Source organism: Octodon degus, unplaced genomic scaffold, assembly GCF_000260255.1.
Source record: "Octodon degus isolate 3935 unplaced genomic scaffold, OctDeg1.0 scaffold00263, whole genome shotgun sequence".
NCBI classification, from domain to species: Eukaryota; Metazoa; Chordata; class Mammalia; order Rodentia; family Octodontidae; genus Octodon; species Octodon degus.
Genome location: NW_004524839.1, coordinates 902,107 through 918,515, shown reverse-complemented (window position 1 = coordinate 918,515; position 16,409 = coordinate 902,107). Strand labels below are relative to the sequence as shown.

At 39.8% G+C, this 16,409-nt stretch overlaps 1 protein-coding gene across 1 annotated transcript in view; it reads right to left on the bottom strand.

Moving 5' to 3' along the window:
- The window catches only part of Shroom4 (shroom family member 4), a 346,076-nt gene that overhangs the window by 29,922 nt on the left and 299,745 nt on the right, over positions 1 to 16,409 (bottom strand). Inside the window, exons 4-5 of the mRNA XM_023706555.1 lie at positions 12,900 to 15,372; positions 6,787 to 6,848 (exon numbers count right to left, since the gene is read on the bottom strand). Of these exons, the coding sequence (XP_023562323.1) occupies positions 6,787 to 6,848; positions 12,900 to 15,372 (2,535 nt within the window). The remainder of the gene's footprint in view (positions 1 to 6,786; positions 6,849 to 12,899; positions 15,373 to 16,409) is intronic.

Below are 16,409 nucleotides of genomic sequence, written 5' to 3'. Positions count from 1 at the left end.
TATTATATGTTTTTTGATATTTATCACTGTGCACAGATTTTCCACTATCATTGGTTAAGGTTAAATTCACTATCATTGTCTTTGAGATTCTGGCCAACTTTTTCCAGGTATTCTTTTATTTGTTTTATGTATTTCGAACAGGGTCAACAGGGTCTCACTACACAGATCGGACTTGTAATGATTCTACTGTTTTCAGCCTCCCAAGCATTGGGATTATTGGCTTGTGCAACCAAGCCCAGTCTCAATGGCTGTCTCAGAACACCCTGGGGGTGGGACTGGCAGGGCATGCCAAGGATCGAACCCTGGGCCCCTGAGTCTGGCTAAGTGGGCGATTTAATCGACTAAGCTATCTGGCCAGCCCTCAGATATTGTACTATGAATTTAATAAGTTCTATAAAGTATCATATGCTGACTGTAATCATTACATCTGTATGTTAACTTAGGGAGAATTCCTAAATTAAATCAGAAGATAGCCATGCATTTACTTATGTATTTATTTCTCTTATTAGATTTTTATAATTCTCTTTGACTAAGTTCATATACTCAAATATTATATGAATAGTCAAGTGTTTACCCTCACTTTGTCATACTCATGATAAATCCTTCATACTTCTAAAGATTGTATTCTTCTTAGATGGTAAAGATTTCTCAGAAGGTGTACTCTTCCTAATGAAATCAGAGTCAATTCTGAATTATCTATTTTCTTTTACTCAATCAGTAAATAGGAAATGTGTAGTGGAACTTTCAAATAGTTTGTGATATGGATAAGTGACTTTCATTTCTTTGTGAGTTTTCTTAGTTGTAAAACTCAGTCAGTAAATACTACCTATCTCATGAGGTCATTATAAATAATAACAATTCATGTAATAATGGATTTAATGAATATGATATGTAATACTCAATAAATATTAGCTATATTTGTTCTTGTTAAAAGTAAAATATCTTTCTTAAGTTTTATATGTTTCACTAATAAGATAAGACAAATAAGACAATCTCCTAATTTATAAGTATTACTTATGAGCATTCTACACATCCAAAGTTCTATGCCAAGTAGAAAAATGGAAAGAAATGTCAGCAAGCAACCATAGGTACAGAAAACCAAAAAAAGAAGATCCAGAAAATAATATATTTTGGCTTCAAAATACATACACTGTGGTAACTTTTTCTCCCAATAAATCTCTTCTTCATTTTCTCCCTATTACTTATATCAAAATGAGCTTGATATTAGCACAAAACAAGCAACAGTGGAGGGAGACAGCCAAGAGTGAACCTACTTGGAGTTATCAATTCATAGCAGGCTTCTAGGCAGAGTGGCTCAAGATTATACAGCTGACTTTCCCAACTGCAGCCACCATTGCAGTTGTAAGAGAAATGGCATAATAAATGTTAAAATGCATGTGTATGGTGGTGGTAGTGAGGGGAAATTCATCAGGATTTTTTCTTCACAAATGTCATCTCTCCCCTCGACCTCTCCTACTCTTTCTTACCTTGCCTAAGATTTTTAACTGTGATCTGCCTTTCCCATTCTTCAGCACTGAAGAAAGAGCCTCCCTTTTGACTCATCTATCCTTTCTGTTTTTAAGTAATCCAATGTCTGATATCTGGAACAAATCTCCTAAACTTGTGGTTGTCCAACTTAGTGTGTATTAGAATTTGTAGGGTGGAAGGCTTAGAAAAACAAAGAATCCTGGCTCATATCTCAATTCTCTCATTCAGTAGATCTGAGAGTGACTTTATATTGTTCATTCTTAACAATTTTTGTGTGCTATTAAGGCTGCTAAGCCTGGGGTGACATTTAGAGAACCACTAAATAAACCCACTGCCTCCAACTTCCCTATTTCCTTTCCCTAGCCAAGTTCTTTTTCAACATTTTAAATGTTTAAATGGCTTTTTAAAAAATTCATTTTGAACACTGAAAGAATTGCACAGTAACAGTCATGGTATTAAAATTTGTAAAAATAAAATAAACCCTCTTACATTGCTGGTTGGAATATAAAATAGCATAGCTGCTTTTCAAAAGGCAGTTTCTTAAAAAGTTAAACATAAAATTATCATATGTCACAGAAATTCACTCCTAAAAACATGCCAAAAATATCTGAAAACATATTTGTGCAAAACTTATGCATGAGTTTTCATAATAGTAATATTCACTAAAGTCAAAAAGTGCAGACAACTCTAATGTCTATTAATGGATGGTAAACAGAATGTGGAATATCAATATAGTGAATATTATTTTGGAATAAAGCACTGAAACATGCTACTACATGGGTGAACTTTTAAAATATTACACTGAGTGACATAAAAGCACACATTTTATATGATTCCATTCATATGAAGTCTATAGAAAGGGTAATTCTACAAAAACAGAAAGTAGATGGGGGTTGAGGGTGAGAATAGCGAGTGACTGTCAATGTTCATGAGGGCTATTTTAGGGTGACAAAAATGTTCTAGAACTGCATTGTGGTAATGATTGTATATCACTATAAATTTACTAAATGTCTTCAAACTGCAAAATTAAAATAGGAATTTATGATGTGCAAGGCTGGTTATATTTCTCCTTTATGTATTTTCTGTTGATCATTAAGCAACCCACTTTCATATCCATCAGCTTACTAAATTTACTTTAGTTGAGCATGATTCAAAACTGCCAAATCTATTTGCATTCACCTAATCATTTTCCACCATTGTGATATAGACACAGATTACTTCTACCCCATTAGCAGCTTGACCTTGCAGTTTCCTACATTGGCTCTTCTTTCTCATCCTACCCTTTCCAAGTGTTTAGTAAGTGTCCTCCACAAGGTCCCTTTCACATATACCACTCCCTTCAACTACAACATACCCTCATTTTAACAGTTTCTCTCCCAAAGCAGCTCCACTTTTCAGCTGTCTCATCTATGTTAAAAAATTTCTCCAACTCTTTGGGACTCAGTCGTTTTGTACTTATCTTCTGTTTTTTCTCCAATCTCTATCAAGTTTCCTCTATTTACTCCTTAAAAGGTATCACGTATTTGTGGGCAAATAATCTCAACAGACAATGCATATGGCAAGCAATACTGACATTAAATAAATATATGAAAAATATTCAAATTGGAGTGAGCAAAGAATCCAAATTAAATAATCGACACCATTTAAACCTATTGGATTAGGAAAAGAAAATTTGCTGTGACAGCAAAATGTTAGGGAGCTTGGTATCCTCATATATTTCTAATGGTAGTATAAAATGCCTTCCATAGAAAGCAGTTTGGTGAAATCTCTGAAAACCATAAGCGTATTCATATTCTTTGAACTAGCAACCCAAATTCAGACAGTTATTTTTAATAAGATAATTTATACTGAGAAAAGGGTTATATCTATAGCCCTTTCTGCAGCACTACTTTATAATAATAAGAAATTGGAAAGAACCTAATTATCCAACAATTTTGGAATGATTAAACAAATTAAAGTGCATTAAGCTGTTGAAATATACAGACATTAAAAATTATAACTACTGAGGAAGCCCACTTGTTTACCAAGTAAATGCTTATTGGGTGTATCAGGACACACAAAATATATCTACATGGTTATTATTATCATGCCAAAAAGAATTTCTGTGCCAACAGATCTAGACATTTCAGTTAAAACCTTCACTAGTTACCTTATCTACTGATACCTATTTTGGTACTTCTGCTTCTCCTCCGCAGCATCACAGTTAACATCTACTGTTGCTTTGTGCTGTCGGGCTTTATTCTCAAGGAATAACATATATTAACTCATTAATCCTCACAAGTTACCCCATGTTGGAAAGAAAGAAAGAAAGAAAGAAAGAAAGAAAGAAAGAAAGAAAGAAAGAAAGAAAGAAAGGAAGGAAGGAAGGAAGGAAAAGGAAGGGAGGAAGGGAGGAGGGGAAGAAGGGAAGAATGGAGGAGCAGGAGGAAGAAAAGCACTTGTCAAGACCACAATGACCAGTGAATAGAAGAACCTGGATTTGAATTCATAGGATTAACTCCAAGGTAAAAGAGAGAATACTCTAGTGTTTCCTTTCTAGGTCTTCCCTTCTGTAGCTTCCAATATTCACTTTTCTTACCTTCCAGTGAATATACACAAAGGACAAGAACCCTTGTCTTTCATTGACCCCTTACCCTGTGCCAGGTACTTGTTGTTTAAACCCTATGTTTGACAAGGTATTATTATCTGGTAACCTATGTAAGCAAAAGCTGAGTTTAAACCTGGGTGTATCTCTACCAGCTGTGAGACCTTGAATAGATCATTTAGCCTCTGAAGCTCTGATTCTAGTAGTGATCCCGGGACCAGTTACATCGGCACCACCCAGGGAGCTTGTGAAGAAATGCAGATTTTAAACCCTACTTCATACCAACTGAATCAGACTCTCTGACAGTGGAGTCTAAATCTCTAGGTGTTTCAACAAGCTATCCAGGTGTTTCTGTTGATTCTGAGACCTTCTGCCCTAGTGTAATAATGCTTACCTGGCAAAATGGGTAGGAAGATTAAACATAATCTGTGTACCAAGGCATAGGTCAAATACATTCCTTTGCAAATGACAGTGTATCATTTCTTCTGTTGAAGTGTATAGAGGTGGTACTTCTCTGCTTGTGGTATGGGCTAGCACTGTGCTGCCTTCTACTGTTTTGCTAATACATCACATTTGGCATAGACAAAGATAGTATATATGCTGGATTTTTAATGAACTCTTCCTATATTGACAAGTCCATCACAGAACCCTTCCGGAGGACTATAGTACAGTGTCTCTGAAGCTAGACCTCCTAGGTCTGGTTTACAGTAGTTGTGGAATTTTAGGTACATAAATGTATGTTTGTATGCCTCAGTCTCTTTGTCAAAGGGAGAGAAAAAAGTACCAAAACCATAAGTCACAGTGATAAACAGCTGCATATAAAACACTTTGGATGGTGCCAAGTAGAGAGAGCTAAGCTCATGAAATGTCAATTAGCATTATTGTTTTCTTGTCTTTTCACCCATTCTGTGGTGTATAGGCTCTGTCTCTTCATTTGGCAAGCAAATGACAAATACCTCTTGAACAATTTCTCTGTGGTAGGCACAGAGAATAAGGTTGTCACTAAGATATGATCTCCTCTTTTGAAGACCTTGATTTAATGCAGAAAATTTAACGGGCTTGTTAGAGTGGAGTGATTTTCCCAAAGATATAGAACAAGTCAGTTCAGGGCTGGGGAATAAAGGCTATTCATAAATCCCTACCCAAGACTTAAATTTCTGAGACATGAGGCTGAAGGATCAGTAGGAAGGGTTTTCTTACAAATCCTAATTGAAGCAGGTGTAAGGGGGAAAACACGAACTTTGGAGTCAGACAAACCTGTGTACAAAATGTACTTCTATCACTTGCAAGCTGTGTGACTTCAGCTAATATAACCTGTACTAAATGGACATGAAGATTAATTGTCATGAGGAACAAATGAGATTTTCTTGATAGAAACTCTCAGTTCTAGGATAGTACCTATCACTTAGATGATTCGTAAATATGGGTTTCCACCCCTTTCTCATTATGCACCAGAAAGAAGTTTCTCAGACTTAGGAGTCAGAAAAAAGTGAGAACAATATCTGACTCTGTTGTCAAATTAGAAGGGATAATTTAGACACCTTAGAAAGAACCCTGGACTCTTTTAGGATTTAGGAGACCCAGTTTCTAACCCTCTCTCAGTGTCTTCACCATGGAGAATACAGGCACAATTTGGAGACTTTTCCCCTGTCACCTTATTTATTCTGGAGATTGCATAAAGAGTCAGTACAATTTAGGAGCCACTTGTATCATTTGAGCTGAAAAACAAACTGATTTACAGATTATCCAGGAGTCCATGAAGCAGGTCCAGCCAGGATGATAAGAGTAACCCAGAAGAATGTAACTCTGTGCCCCGCATGGGGCACTAACTTAGGATGCCTCATCTCTAGAGAATACGAATGCCAGTGCCATGATCTCCACATTACAGGGACAGAGTCTCCAACCTGAATGGGTTTTCCTTAAGTGCTGTGCCCAAGAAGCTCCTTTCTCTATTCTAATCCACATATCATGACATTTATTTACAAAAATCTTTGCTTGTCACCAGGAGTTGCCATCATGATCTGTCCCCAGACTTTTCTTTTTTTTGAAGTGCTATATCAGGGATTAAAACCAAGTCCTTTACACTGGGTTACAACTCCAGGCTAATAATAATAATAATAATAATAATAATAATAATTTGAGATAGGGTGTCACAAAATCACTAAGTTGCCCAGGTAGTACTTAAATTTGAGATCTTCTTGTTTTAACTTCCCAGACTGGTGGGATTGTCTCCAGATTTTTTAATAAGCAGACTTTAAGTCCTCAACAAACTGTATCCAAAGGAAGGTTGCAAAAGTGAATAACCAGTTATGTCTAACACCGCAGGAAAAGGCATAGCAGTAGCTGGAGAGTTCCTCTTTTCTACAAGCTGCATTTTCCCTGAGGCCACTGGAAAGGGAGGCATAGCTTATGCTTTTTCATTTCTTTTTCAGCATAGTCTGGTCCCGTATGACCTTTGACCAGGGCAGTGCTGTCTAAGGCCTGATTGATACAATGTCCCACACAATGTGGCTTAACTACATTTCAAAATGTTGTAGCAATCAGTTGGGTCTATACCCAACTGTCTAGGAGGTAGGCCGGATTACATCTGTGGCAACAAGTCCTTGGTATGGGTACCAGAGCAGTTTCTCAAAGGAATCTTAAGTTAACTGAAAGTACTTTCTATAAAGGCCTCAGAGGCCCAATTTACCCCAACTCCCTGAGCCATCACTTACCTCCCAGACTGGCCAGTCTTCTTGTTTCCTGTTATTGGTTTCCATTTGTCCCCAGGAAATTCCTGCAAAGCAAAGTTCGAATAAGTTAGGGAGCTCTCAGTAACTGATATTAAGATGGTTTTAAATAAGACAAGCAGTCAGAAGCCTGTCCCTGGCTAGTCCTCAAGCTGGTGCTATCTTCTCTCCTGGGAATGCTACTGAAATATGTACCTGGAAGGCAGCCTTCCTGCCCAGAAGCCTGCTGAGCTGCTGTAGGCATGCTGAGACCCAGAGGCTCTGAACACTGGTGCTCTAGAAAGGTGGCCTAAAAGAGCATTTCCTCTGTGGCCCCTCCAAACTACATTCAAAAGCAGTTTAATGTATTTGCTATTTGTTCTGGCTTTTTCCTGCATTGAGGGTCAAGAGAAGGAGGTCATTTTCTTTGTTCTATTGAATGAACCTGCTCATTTCTTCTCCTTCTGTTAATATAAAAAGCATCTTTTTGGAACCTCTGGCCTTGGGTGTGTGTGGTGTGGGTCACAGGGAAAGGCTCTTGCTTTAGCAAGCCTTCTCCAGGTTGGGCCAAGAAAGATGGAAAGGAGCCCTGCCAGCACAGCCCTACCCCACAGCAGCTCTTCCTCCCCCACAGCAGCTCTTCCCCTCCCCACATCTGTTGGCAGGGGATGATGTGGGCTCTTTTGGGGGGAATACAAACACTACATGCTATGATCTCTACACCATATGAGGGGATTTTACCATGGGTATTTTTTCCTTAAGAGCTATGCCCAGCCTGTATTTTCTTTCCTGCCAGGCCAAGCCATGTGTGCCATTTATAAAAATGTTCTCACCTTCCTGTTCTAGCTCTAAACTGAATGAAAAATTTCCTTTCCTATTCTTCCTGATTTTCCACCCATCATAGTCTACCTAGAGACTCAGTACTCAGCCCAAAAGGAATGCAGTTTTTCCTCAACCTCACTGATCTTCCAAATTTCTCTAGTGTTATTATTAATTCCATTCAAGATTTTACCACCTTAACCTCAGTAGCACCTTTTGGGGAGCAATGATGAAAGAAAATGAACATAGGTCTTTAGTGTCAGTCATGCTAGTTACAATGCTTACTAATTGTTCGTTTTTGGTGTTGTTTTACATATTTTATAACACACTAGTGAGGATTAAACCTACAGCCTTTTTACTGAGTTACATCCCCTGCCATTTATATTTTTTAAAAAATCTCTGTTAGTCCATGTTTGCATTACATAATTCTTACACTTCTTATATGGAGTCAGTACAAATACACAGCACATCTTAGTTCATTTTGTACATCTTTGCCCCTTTCCCCTCTGCCTTCATCACCTGATACCCTTCTCATTTGAAACAGAGCAAAGTTTCTATTTCCAATTATCTATTTCTTATTTTGCTTTTTATTTATGTTTTGGAGACAAGGTCTCACAAAGTCATTAAGTTGTCAAGCCTGAACTCAAACCCTGAGTCTCTCAGAGTGCCAGTACTATAGGCATGTGCCACCATACCTGGCTAGCTGTGGTATTTGAGAGTTCTCTGACTTCCTTGTATCTCAGGTTCCCTCTGGCAAATAAGGATTATGCTATCTACTCTTGCTTGATTACTAGTAGTGAGGACCAGATGAGATATGCAGAGAGAACTCATTGCATGGTGCTTAGCATAGAGAAAGTTCTGGATGTTAGTAGCCATGGAAAAGGTGAAGTTTATTTCTTGGCTCCAGCTGTCATAGGACCAAAGTAGTCCTTATATGTGTCTGGGACATCAGAGCAGCTCTAGCCACTTGTACTTCAGATTCTGTCTCAATGCCCTCATTAGATGTCCCTGCCCACAAAGACATCATGGTTCATTTAGCTACAGTGGGAGCCAGGATTTCCTGGCCATGCCCTGTCTAGCCCTGTGGAAGTGCTCAGAAAATAGCAGTGGCCAAACAAAACAATGTCTTCTACCCACTGCTAACTGCCTTTCTGTATTTCCAGTTTCAGTTTATTTTTTTTCTTGAGCCATTTAAGTTCCTGTAAATTGCCTGTAATTGCTTCTTGAACTGAAAAATCTATTATCCCCATGACTGGTGGTAGATGGGATTATGGGAGAAATTGTTGCCCCAGTGGAAGTGATACTACTAGAATGCATCCTGCCACACTAGAGAGAGTCTGGACTTTGCTAGCAGCTGATAGAGAAGCAGTAGAACAAATTCAGAAGTTTGGTCACTATAACTAATTGGTAAAGCTTTAATCTCACACCCATCCTTCACTAGATATACAACTTCTCTTTATCTTCATTTCTCCCAGTTAAACAGCCACAGATATGTGACCATAAGTGTACCTGTTTCTTTGCTGCCTGAGAATATTCTAATGCACCCAGAACATACCTGGTGGTTAGTAGACATACAAATGTCAGTTACTAGGGCTGGGGATGTAGCTCAGTGGCATACGCTCCTGCCTGGCAAGTGCAAGGTCCTAAGTTTGACCCCCAGTATATATAAAAAATATATTTTGGTTACTGCTGTGGTATGCAATACTGGTTCTGCCATTTGTAAGATATGTGACCACTCTGAGCCTCATTTTCCCCTACTGTAAGCTGAGGGGTGTTTTATTATACTTTATATCATACACATAGAAATAATCTATGTGTGCAAAAATAACCAGCATGAAATATAAGGGAGATTAATGTGTACTGATTTCAGTTCTAACAGCACCAAAGAGGAGAAAATTAGCTCCTCAGTCTTCTCCAGCAGCAGAAGGAACAGGATCTGAGCCACACTTCAGAAAGCCCCAGTCAGAGATACCATAGTCATCAGAACTGTTGTATCTGAATCCATGATACAAGTTTCCTCCATGCCTTTCGACTTATTATTACCCCCTTTTAGGGTACTGGGTGCAAGTGGTGGTGTAGACGTGGGCATGTAGTGGCTCCTAGACAGCCATCTTAAGGTCTCAGAAGACCTGCTTAGCTAGTTTACTAGGTATTAGGAACCCAACATGTGCCTCCGTCCAATCACAAAAGGAAGGTCATGGTATAGGCTCAGGTTCACCTGCATTGCTTCTGCTAGTTGCTTCTATCTGCCATTTGCACCTCCTTCCCTTACACAGGGCTGGAACTGGGCTGGCACGTCCACAGCCAGAATCTCCTTACATCCTCTTCATCCTCAGTCCCCTTTCTCTATGATCCACTTATGAGTCTTTTCAACTAAAACTTACCAAGTTAAACCTAAATCTCCCTTTATCTTAAAAGATAACAGCTTACTTATAAGATAATTACTAATCTGACCTCACTGTTCTAAGGGTCTTACACATCAAGCATATAATCCTCACAACCTATTCAATGAGTAGGTGCTGTTGTTACCCTTACTTCTTTCTAGCTAGAAAGGATTAGGTACTATAAATTCTAGAGATGTAATTAGGACTCAGGCCATTTAGTGCTAGTTTCAGTGCCTTTTAGCCATTATTCTGTATCTTCTCTTTGTTTTTCAACATTGTATACTAAAACTCCCCCAAAACTTGAAAGAAGCTTATATCCATATATGAACCATCTAGATTCTACAATTAACATTTTGCTACAAAGTGAAAACCCACCAAATAAAGCCACTCAGTGAACAAGAAATAAATAGCCTAAATGACCCAATATCTATTACAGAAATTAAATTTGTAGTTAAAAACCTTTCCCGAAAGAAAATTCCAGGCTTAGATTGTTTCAATGATGAATTCTACCAGATATTTAATAATAAAATAATACATATTATATATATAATTTATGTTATATATTATATAATATATGACATCTGATATAATATAATAATAATATTAAATTTTTGTGAAAATATAAGAGAAGGGTATACTTCTTGACTCATTTCTTACGGCCGGCACTATCATGGTAGAAAGGAGATATTACAAGAAAACTACAGACTAAAATTCCTGATAAACATAGATGTAAAACTCCTTAACAGAATATTAACATATCAAATCTAGGAACATATAAAAAGGATACAACATTCATGATCAAATATGATTTATCTTTGCAATGCCAGGCTGGGGATTATCTCAAGTACCAATCAATATCAATCACTGCATTAACAGATTAAAGAGAAAAGTTCTTATCTCAACAGATAGGGAAAAAGCACTTGAAAAAGTCCAAAATCCACTCTAAAAACCAAAAACAAACCTTTCAGACATTAAGAATAAAAGTATAATTTCTTCACCAGGTGTGGTGGCACACAACTGTAATCCTAACTACTCAGAAGATTCAGATAGGAAGGTTGCAAGTTCAAGATTAGTCTGGTTAATTTAACAAGAACTTACTTCAAAATAAAATAAAAACGAATAGTGATATATTTCAATGCTTGCCCTAGCATGTGTGATGCATCTGAGACTTGATCCCTAGTACAAAAAGGAAAAAGAAGGAAAGAAAAGAGGAAGAAAATGAGAGAGAGGGAGAGAGAGAGAGACAGACAGACAGACAGACAGACAGACAGAGACAGACAGAAAGAGACAGAGAGACAGAGAAAGAAAGTATAGTTAAAATCAAATGTAATATTGAATGACTACAAAGCAGCAATGTCTGCTTTCATCACTTTTTCTGAAAGAAACAATGATAGTCTTAGACAATACAATGAAGCTCTCCTTTTTCCCAGGAAAGGTTACACAGAGTGGGAAGGGAGACATAAAATGCTTTCTATTCATAGATGACATGATTGCTTATGTACGTATCTTTTATAATCTACGAAAATGCTAGAACTAATCAATGCATTTGGAAAGGCTGCAGGATACCAGGTCAACATACAAAGTTTATCTGTATTTCTACATAGTAATTACAAAGAATTTTAACTTGACATTAAAAAACAATACATATTATAATAGCATCAAAAATGAAATCTTAGGATAAAGGCATAAAAATATGTGCAAGATCTGTATGTTGAAAATTATAAAATAAGCCATCAACATACTTCAAAAATACTTTGGCATATATATTAGTTTTATAGTCACTTAAAATATAGTTATGGAAAAATTTACTTCCCAGGTATATACAAATATTAAGTGTACATTTGGTAACTTTTGGCAAATACATTTGTGTAACTAGAAACTATCAAGAGCATGCTCTTAGGCCCTTTTTGAGCCAATCACTGTGCTGCTTGTCATTGGCAAGCATTGAACATTTTCTCCACAGGTATATAGTCTTTTTATATCTTTATGAAAAAGTGATTGTAGAGTATTACTCTTTTGCATAAAGTGGCTTTCAGTTTCAAGTTTCTTTTGCCAAATAAAATAATTGAGCAATTTCGAGCACTAAGTCATTTCCACAGTGTCCACCTATGAAACAAGCGTCTAGTACACAAATGCATTTCTGGGTTGAGTTCAACAGCCAAAAGATGGCAGTAGGGATTCCACGGGGAAGGGATCTGGCAGGGAGGACATAAGCACATAGGGTGTCCTCCCACAAGTACACTGCGAAAAGGCAGGAGCTTGCGTTAGATTGATAGCTCATAACCAGAGCGAGACAACAGCCAGTCTAGACCTGGGTCTCCAACAGAGAAAGGATGAGAAGAGGGGTTGAAAATTTTCAAAAAAGACAAGTTAGATCTCTGAAAGCAAAATCTAGGGAAATATTTGCAAATCTTACATCTGCAAATAGTTTTGCAACAGGAAATGGTGGACAGTGAGTGCTAGATCACATCATGCACTGACCTGGAATGCTACACATAAGATCTCATCTGATTCTTGTAACTGCTCTCTGAGGCTCCCATGTTGCTCTTCCACTTTAGAAACAGGGTAGTAAGAATGTTTATAGTATTGGCTACCTTATGAGATAAACATTAGTTTTTCTTTTAAAAGTCATAAATTTTAAATTGTGGTAGTTGAATGCTTAATGTCACTTAGATACCAATTTTTTAATCAGGATAAGAAACCCTGTTTTGTTTATTTAACAAAGTAAAAGTTACTTTTATATAACTTAAAGATGCACAGGTGTATTCTAATTCTGGTGACTAAGTGTTTGCTTGATTACTAAGCCACCACCTGGTAGAGAAAAATGATAATTATTAAATTTGGATAGTGCCTTACCTATCTTTCTGCTCACAAGGAGAATAATAAACTCAGTCACCCCATGGATTAAGTCCTCACCTGCACTGGTGCCTTCCTGTATTTCCAAGCGTTGCCAGGTGTCAAGCTGCTCTCCTCGAGGGTACTGTGCTGAGGATTATGACAGCAAGCAGCACACCGCATGCACTGGTGGTGGTGGAACCTGCAGTTGTAGCAATTTGGCATCATATTTCTTTTTAACAAGCCAGGGCAGATTTCTCCAGAACAATAAATGCAAGAGTCATGGGCCATAGCTCCCTGAACACTGCAGGAGTAAGAGCAGGTCCTGCGGCAATCAAAATCACTGCAGTGCAGTGGCTTGCAGCACAATGAGTTTTCTAGACCTTTGCTTACAAAGCATTCTGAGTAAGTGGCAGTTTCTGGCTGAAGTGGTGATATGGGATGACATGATTGCTCTGTGGCATGATATGGTTGGTCTGTGGAATAATATGATTGGTCAACAGGATGACACCTCAATTCCCTGTAGCTGGAGTTTACTGACTGGAAGTTTTGGTCTATAGGTTTTGGTCTCGGAATGAATGTCTTACTACTATGAGTGGTTAAACCTGGCAAATGGGATGTGGATAAGGATTTGCTGTTCTCTTCAAAGAACTTTCTTCGGTCTGCAAAGGGCAAAAGGGTGGATTCCTCCACAGCTTGGGTAATAGAAGGCTTCAATTCCTTGTCACTTGGGCTAGAAGGGCCTTCTGTGGACAATGTTACACGTGGGCGGAGGTTATGTTCTGGAGACCATCCTCGATGACCTCCACGGATGCCATAGTAAGCTTTCCCTCTTTCAGAGTCTGAGACAGATGGGTCAGATGCTTTCCACCAGTTGTTTAGGCCCACAGAAGACTGGCCAGGCCTCTGGCCAAGGCTTATTTGTCCCTCCAAGCCTGTCCTAGATTCATGGTTCTCAGGACCTTGGCTAAGGCACTCTGAAGATCTAGCCCTGAATATTATGCTCTTGTTGAAAAGCTTACTTCTGGGGCTAGGGGGATTTTTATATGAACATAGAAGAGATGAGTTAGAGGCAGGAAGTGGAGGACTTTCTGGAACCTCTTGGGTCTCTTCCACTGGTTCCTGAGTGTCACATAGCTGTGACAAAGGACCCTTGTTCTTTTGAAGCTGGGCCTTTCTCCTCTGAATTTCATTACGTAGGTTGGTGGCAAAACGCTCACTCTTCCTTCGGTTTTGGATTGAGCGGCCCCGAGGGACTCCAGTTCGCCTGCCACCCATCTGACTGAACTCCTTGGGTTCACTTTCTACTTCCTCCATCACTTCTGTGCTGTCAGCTACTTTAGTGGCTGAAGAACAGTCTTTGGTTTGCTGAAAGAGAGAGCAAGAGACTGCAGGCTGCTGGCTGGTCAAGTCACCGCCTGTTCCACTTGCTTTGTTTGGGTCCAGGAATCCTTTTTCTGGAGGGCATCCATCTGCCTCTCCATGTGGAGAACTGTTTTGGCTCTGGGGTCCTGAACTCAAAGGCCTATCATCCATTGGCCTGATCTTTCTTTCTCTGCTGGGCTGATCCTGGGATCCTCCCGTAGGGGGACAGGGACTTTTCTTCCCTTTGTGGCTGTTGTGCAAAGGGGACAGTGTCCACTGTTGTGCATCCTGCCCAAGTGGGGGTTCCATCCCCTTGCTACCTCTGGAATCCAGGTGCACATGCTGTAGGTGGGATGACAGTAGCTGTTCAGGGGCACTATGGCGATGCCCTGTGGGTCCTGTGAGGTGTGGAGGGCTGCCATAGGAAGGAGCATTAGTTATCTCTCCTGGTGTCTCACTGAGGATGCTGGAATCTTTGCTAGGAGCTTTGTCACAGGTTTTGAGAGAAGCCTCCACAAGGAGAAGCTCAGAGCCCTGTTGGCTAGATTCAGGAGGCTGACTGAGCTCACAGTTCTCATGCTCCTTGCTTGTTATATGGTCTTGCCCACTGAGGCAGCAGAACCTATGAGAGTTCCTTGGGGATAGGGCTGTGTCTAAGTTTGTTTTCTCCTTCTGTTGTAAGGAGTCCACAGGCTCAGATGCCTTGCACTCTTCTCCATTGAGGAGTTGGGCTTTGGAGGCCTGGAGGCTGTCCCGCCTCACTGGAGGTTGTGGTGGGCCCCTGACTGTCTTGGCAGGCCCTGAGTGGTAGCCACCCTGTGAGTGGGATGACATCTGGGAGTTGGGGGTCAGGCGGCCAGTGCTGGTGTGCTGGCTACCTCCTGAGGTCTCAGAGCCATTAGCCCGGGAACTGGGAGCCTTAGCTGGCCCTAACCCTTGTGTGATACAGTCTGCTGGGGCTGCCTCCTCTGGCCTCAGAGAAAGAGCACAGTCAGAGGCATTTGAGCTCGCTGAGAAGGAGCTGTAGGCTGAGTCACGTTGGTTAGGATACATGTTCTGTTCAATGGGCAAGAGGTGGCCCTCATAAGTGGCTTGGCCTGGTTGTTCCAGGCTCTCCATGCTGCCAATGGAGCTGCTTTTCTCAGTGCTGCAGTGCCGAGAGAGAGGACACCACTGCACACACACGTCACTGTAAGACAAAAGGAACACCGGTTAATTAGTCAAGCCACTAGATCCCTTTCACATGTTGGCCAGCCTTACCATAGAAGAAACCAAAACAACCCAGAGGTACCCATCCCACACATGTGAGATCAGTAAGGCAAGAAAGGGAGAAAGTGGAACAGGGAATGAGATGGATGCGGGAGCACTGTGTGGACATGGTAAAATGAGTGACATGTGACACATATGGCAGGTGAGAAAATGCCATGAAATTACGCACCATTCCCTTGACATCAACAGGTTTTGAATTGTTTTTCTGCTGTCACTGTCTGCTGGGGAGCATTTGGCTCTCTGCACAGTCACAAAATTATTAGCATTAGACAGGGTCCTAAAGGGTTGACTCAATTAAAGCCAAATCTTTTTGTAAATCAATGGATTTCAACCTGGAATGTATGTCAACATTACACAGATGGCTTGTTATAACACAGGCCACCAAACTTTATCCTAGAACAGTGATGGAAAACCTTGCAGAGATTTCAAAGATTCAAAACAGTCTTCTGTGGCATGCATGCCATAGGTTCACCACCACTGTCTATGTTTTAGGTCCAGCTGGATCCAGAACATATGAACTTCTAACTTCCAATGTGCTGCTGTGCCCAGCTGCTGGTTCAAGGCATGTCCTTTTGAGACTCACTGGTATCAATAAAGCAAGACTTGCAAAAGGAAGTGGCCTTGAAGAAGTACTTTTCCCAAGATCACTCAGCTTGAACTAGTGGCACAGATGCTTTGGGAATTTGGGCATTCCCCCATGCTATTCTTTTCTTATGGCCTTGAGCTTGCTAAGGTAAGTGCTCTACCTCTGAGGTACACCTACAGCCTCTCCCCCATTTTTTCTTAATAATAGAAAATCTGAATATTTGCTGAAGACCTACAATGTTCTTAGAAATTTAACTGAGAGGGAAGATCATTACTGCTACTGTATAACAGAGAATACTGAAGGTTAGGTTGGTTAAATCAACTGAGAAGTTCGCTGTTATATGAGAAAAGCATAATTGGAATTGGAACCCA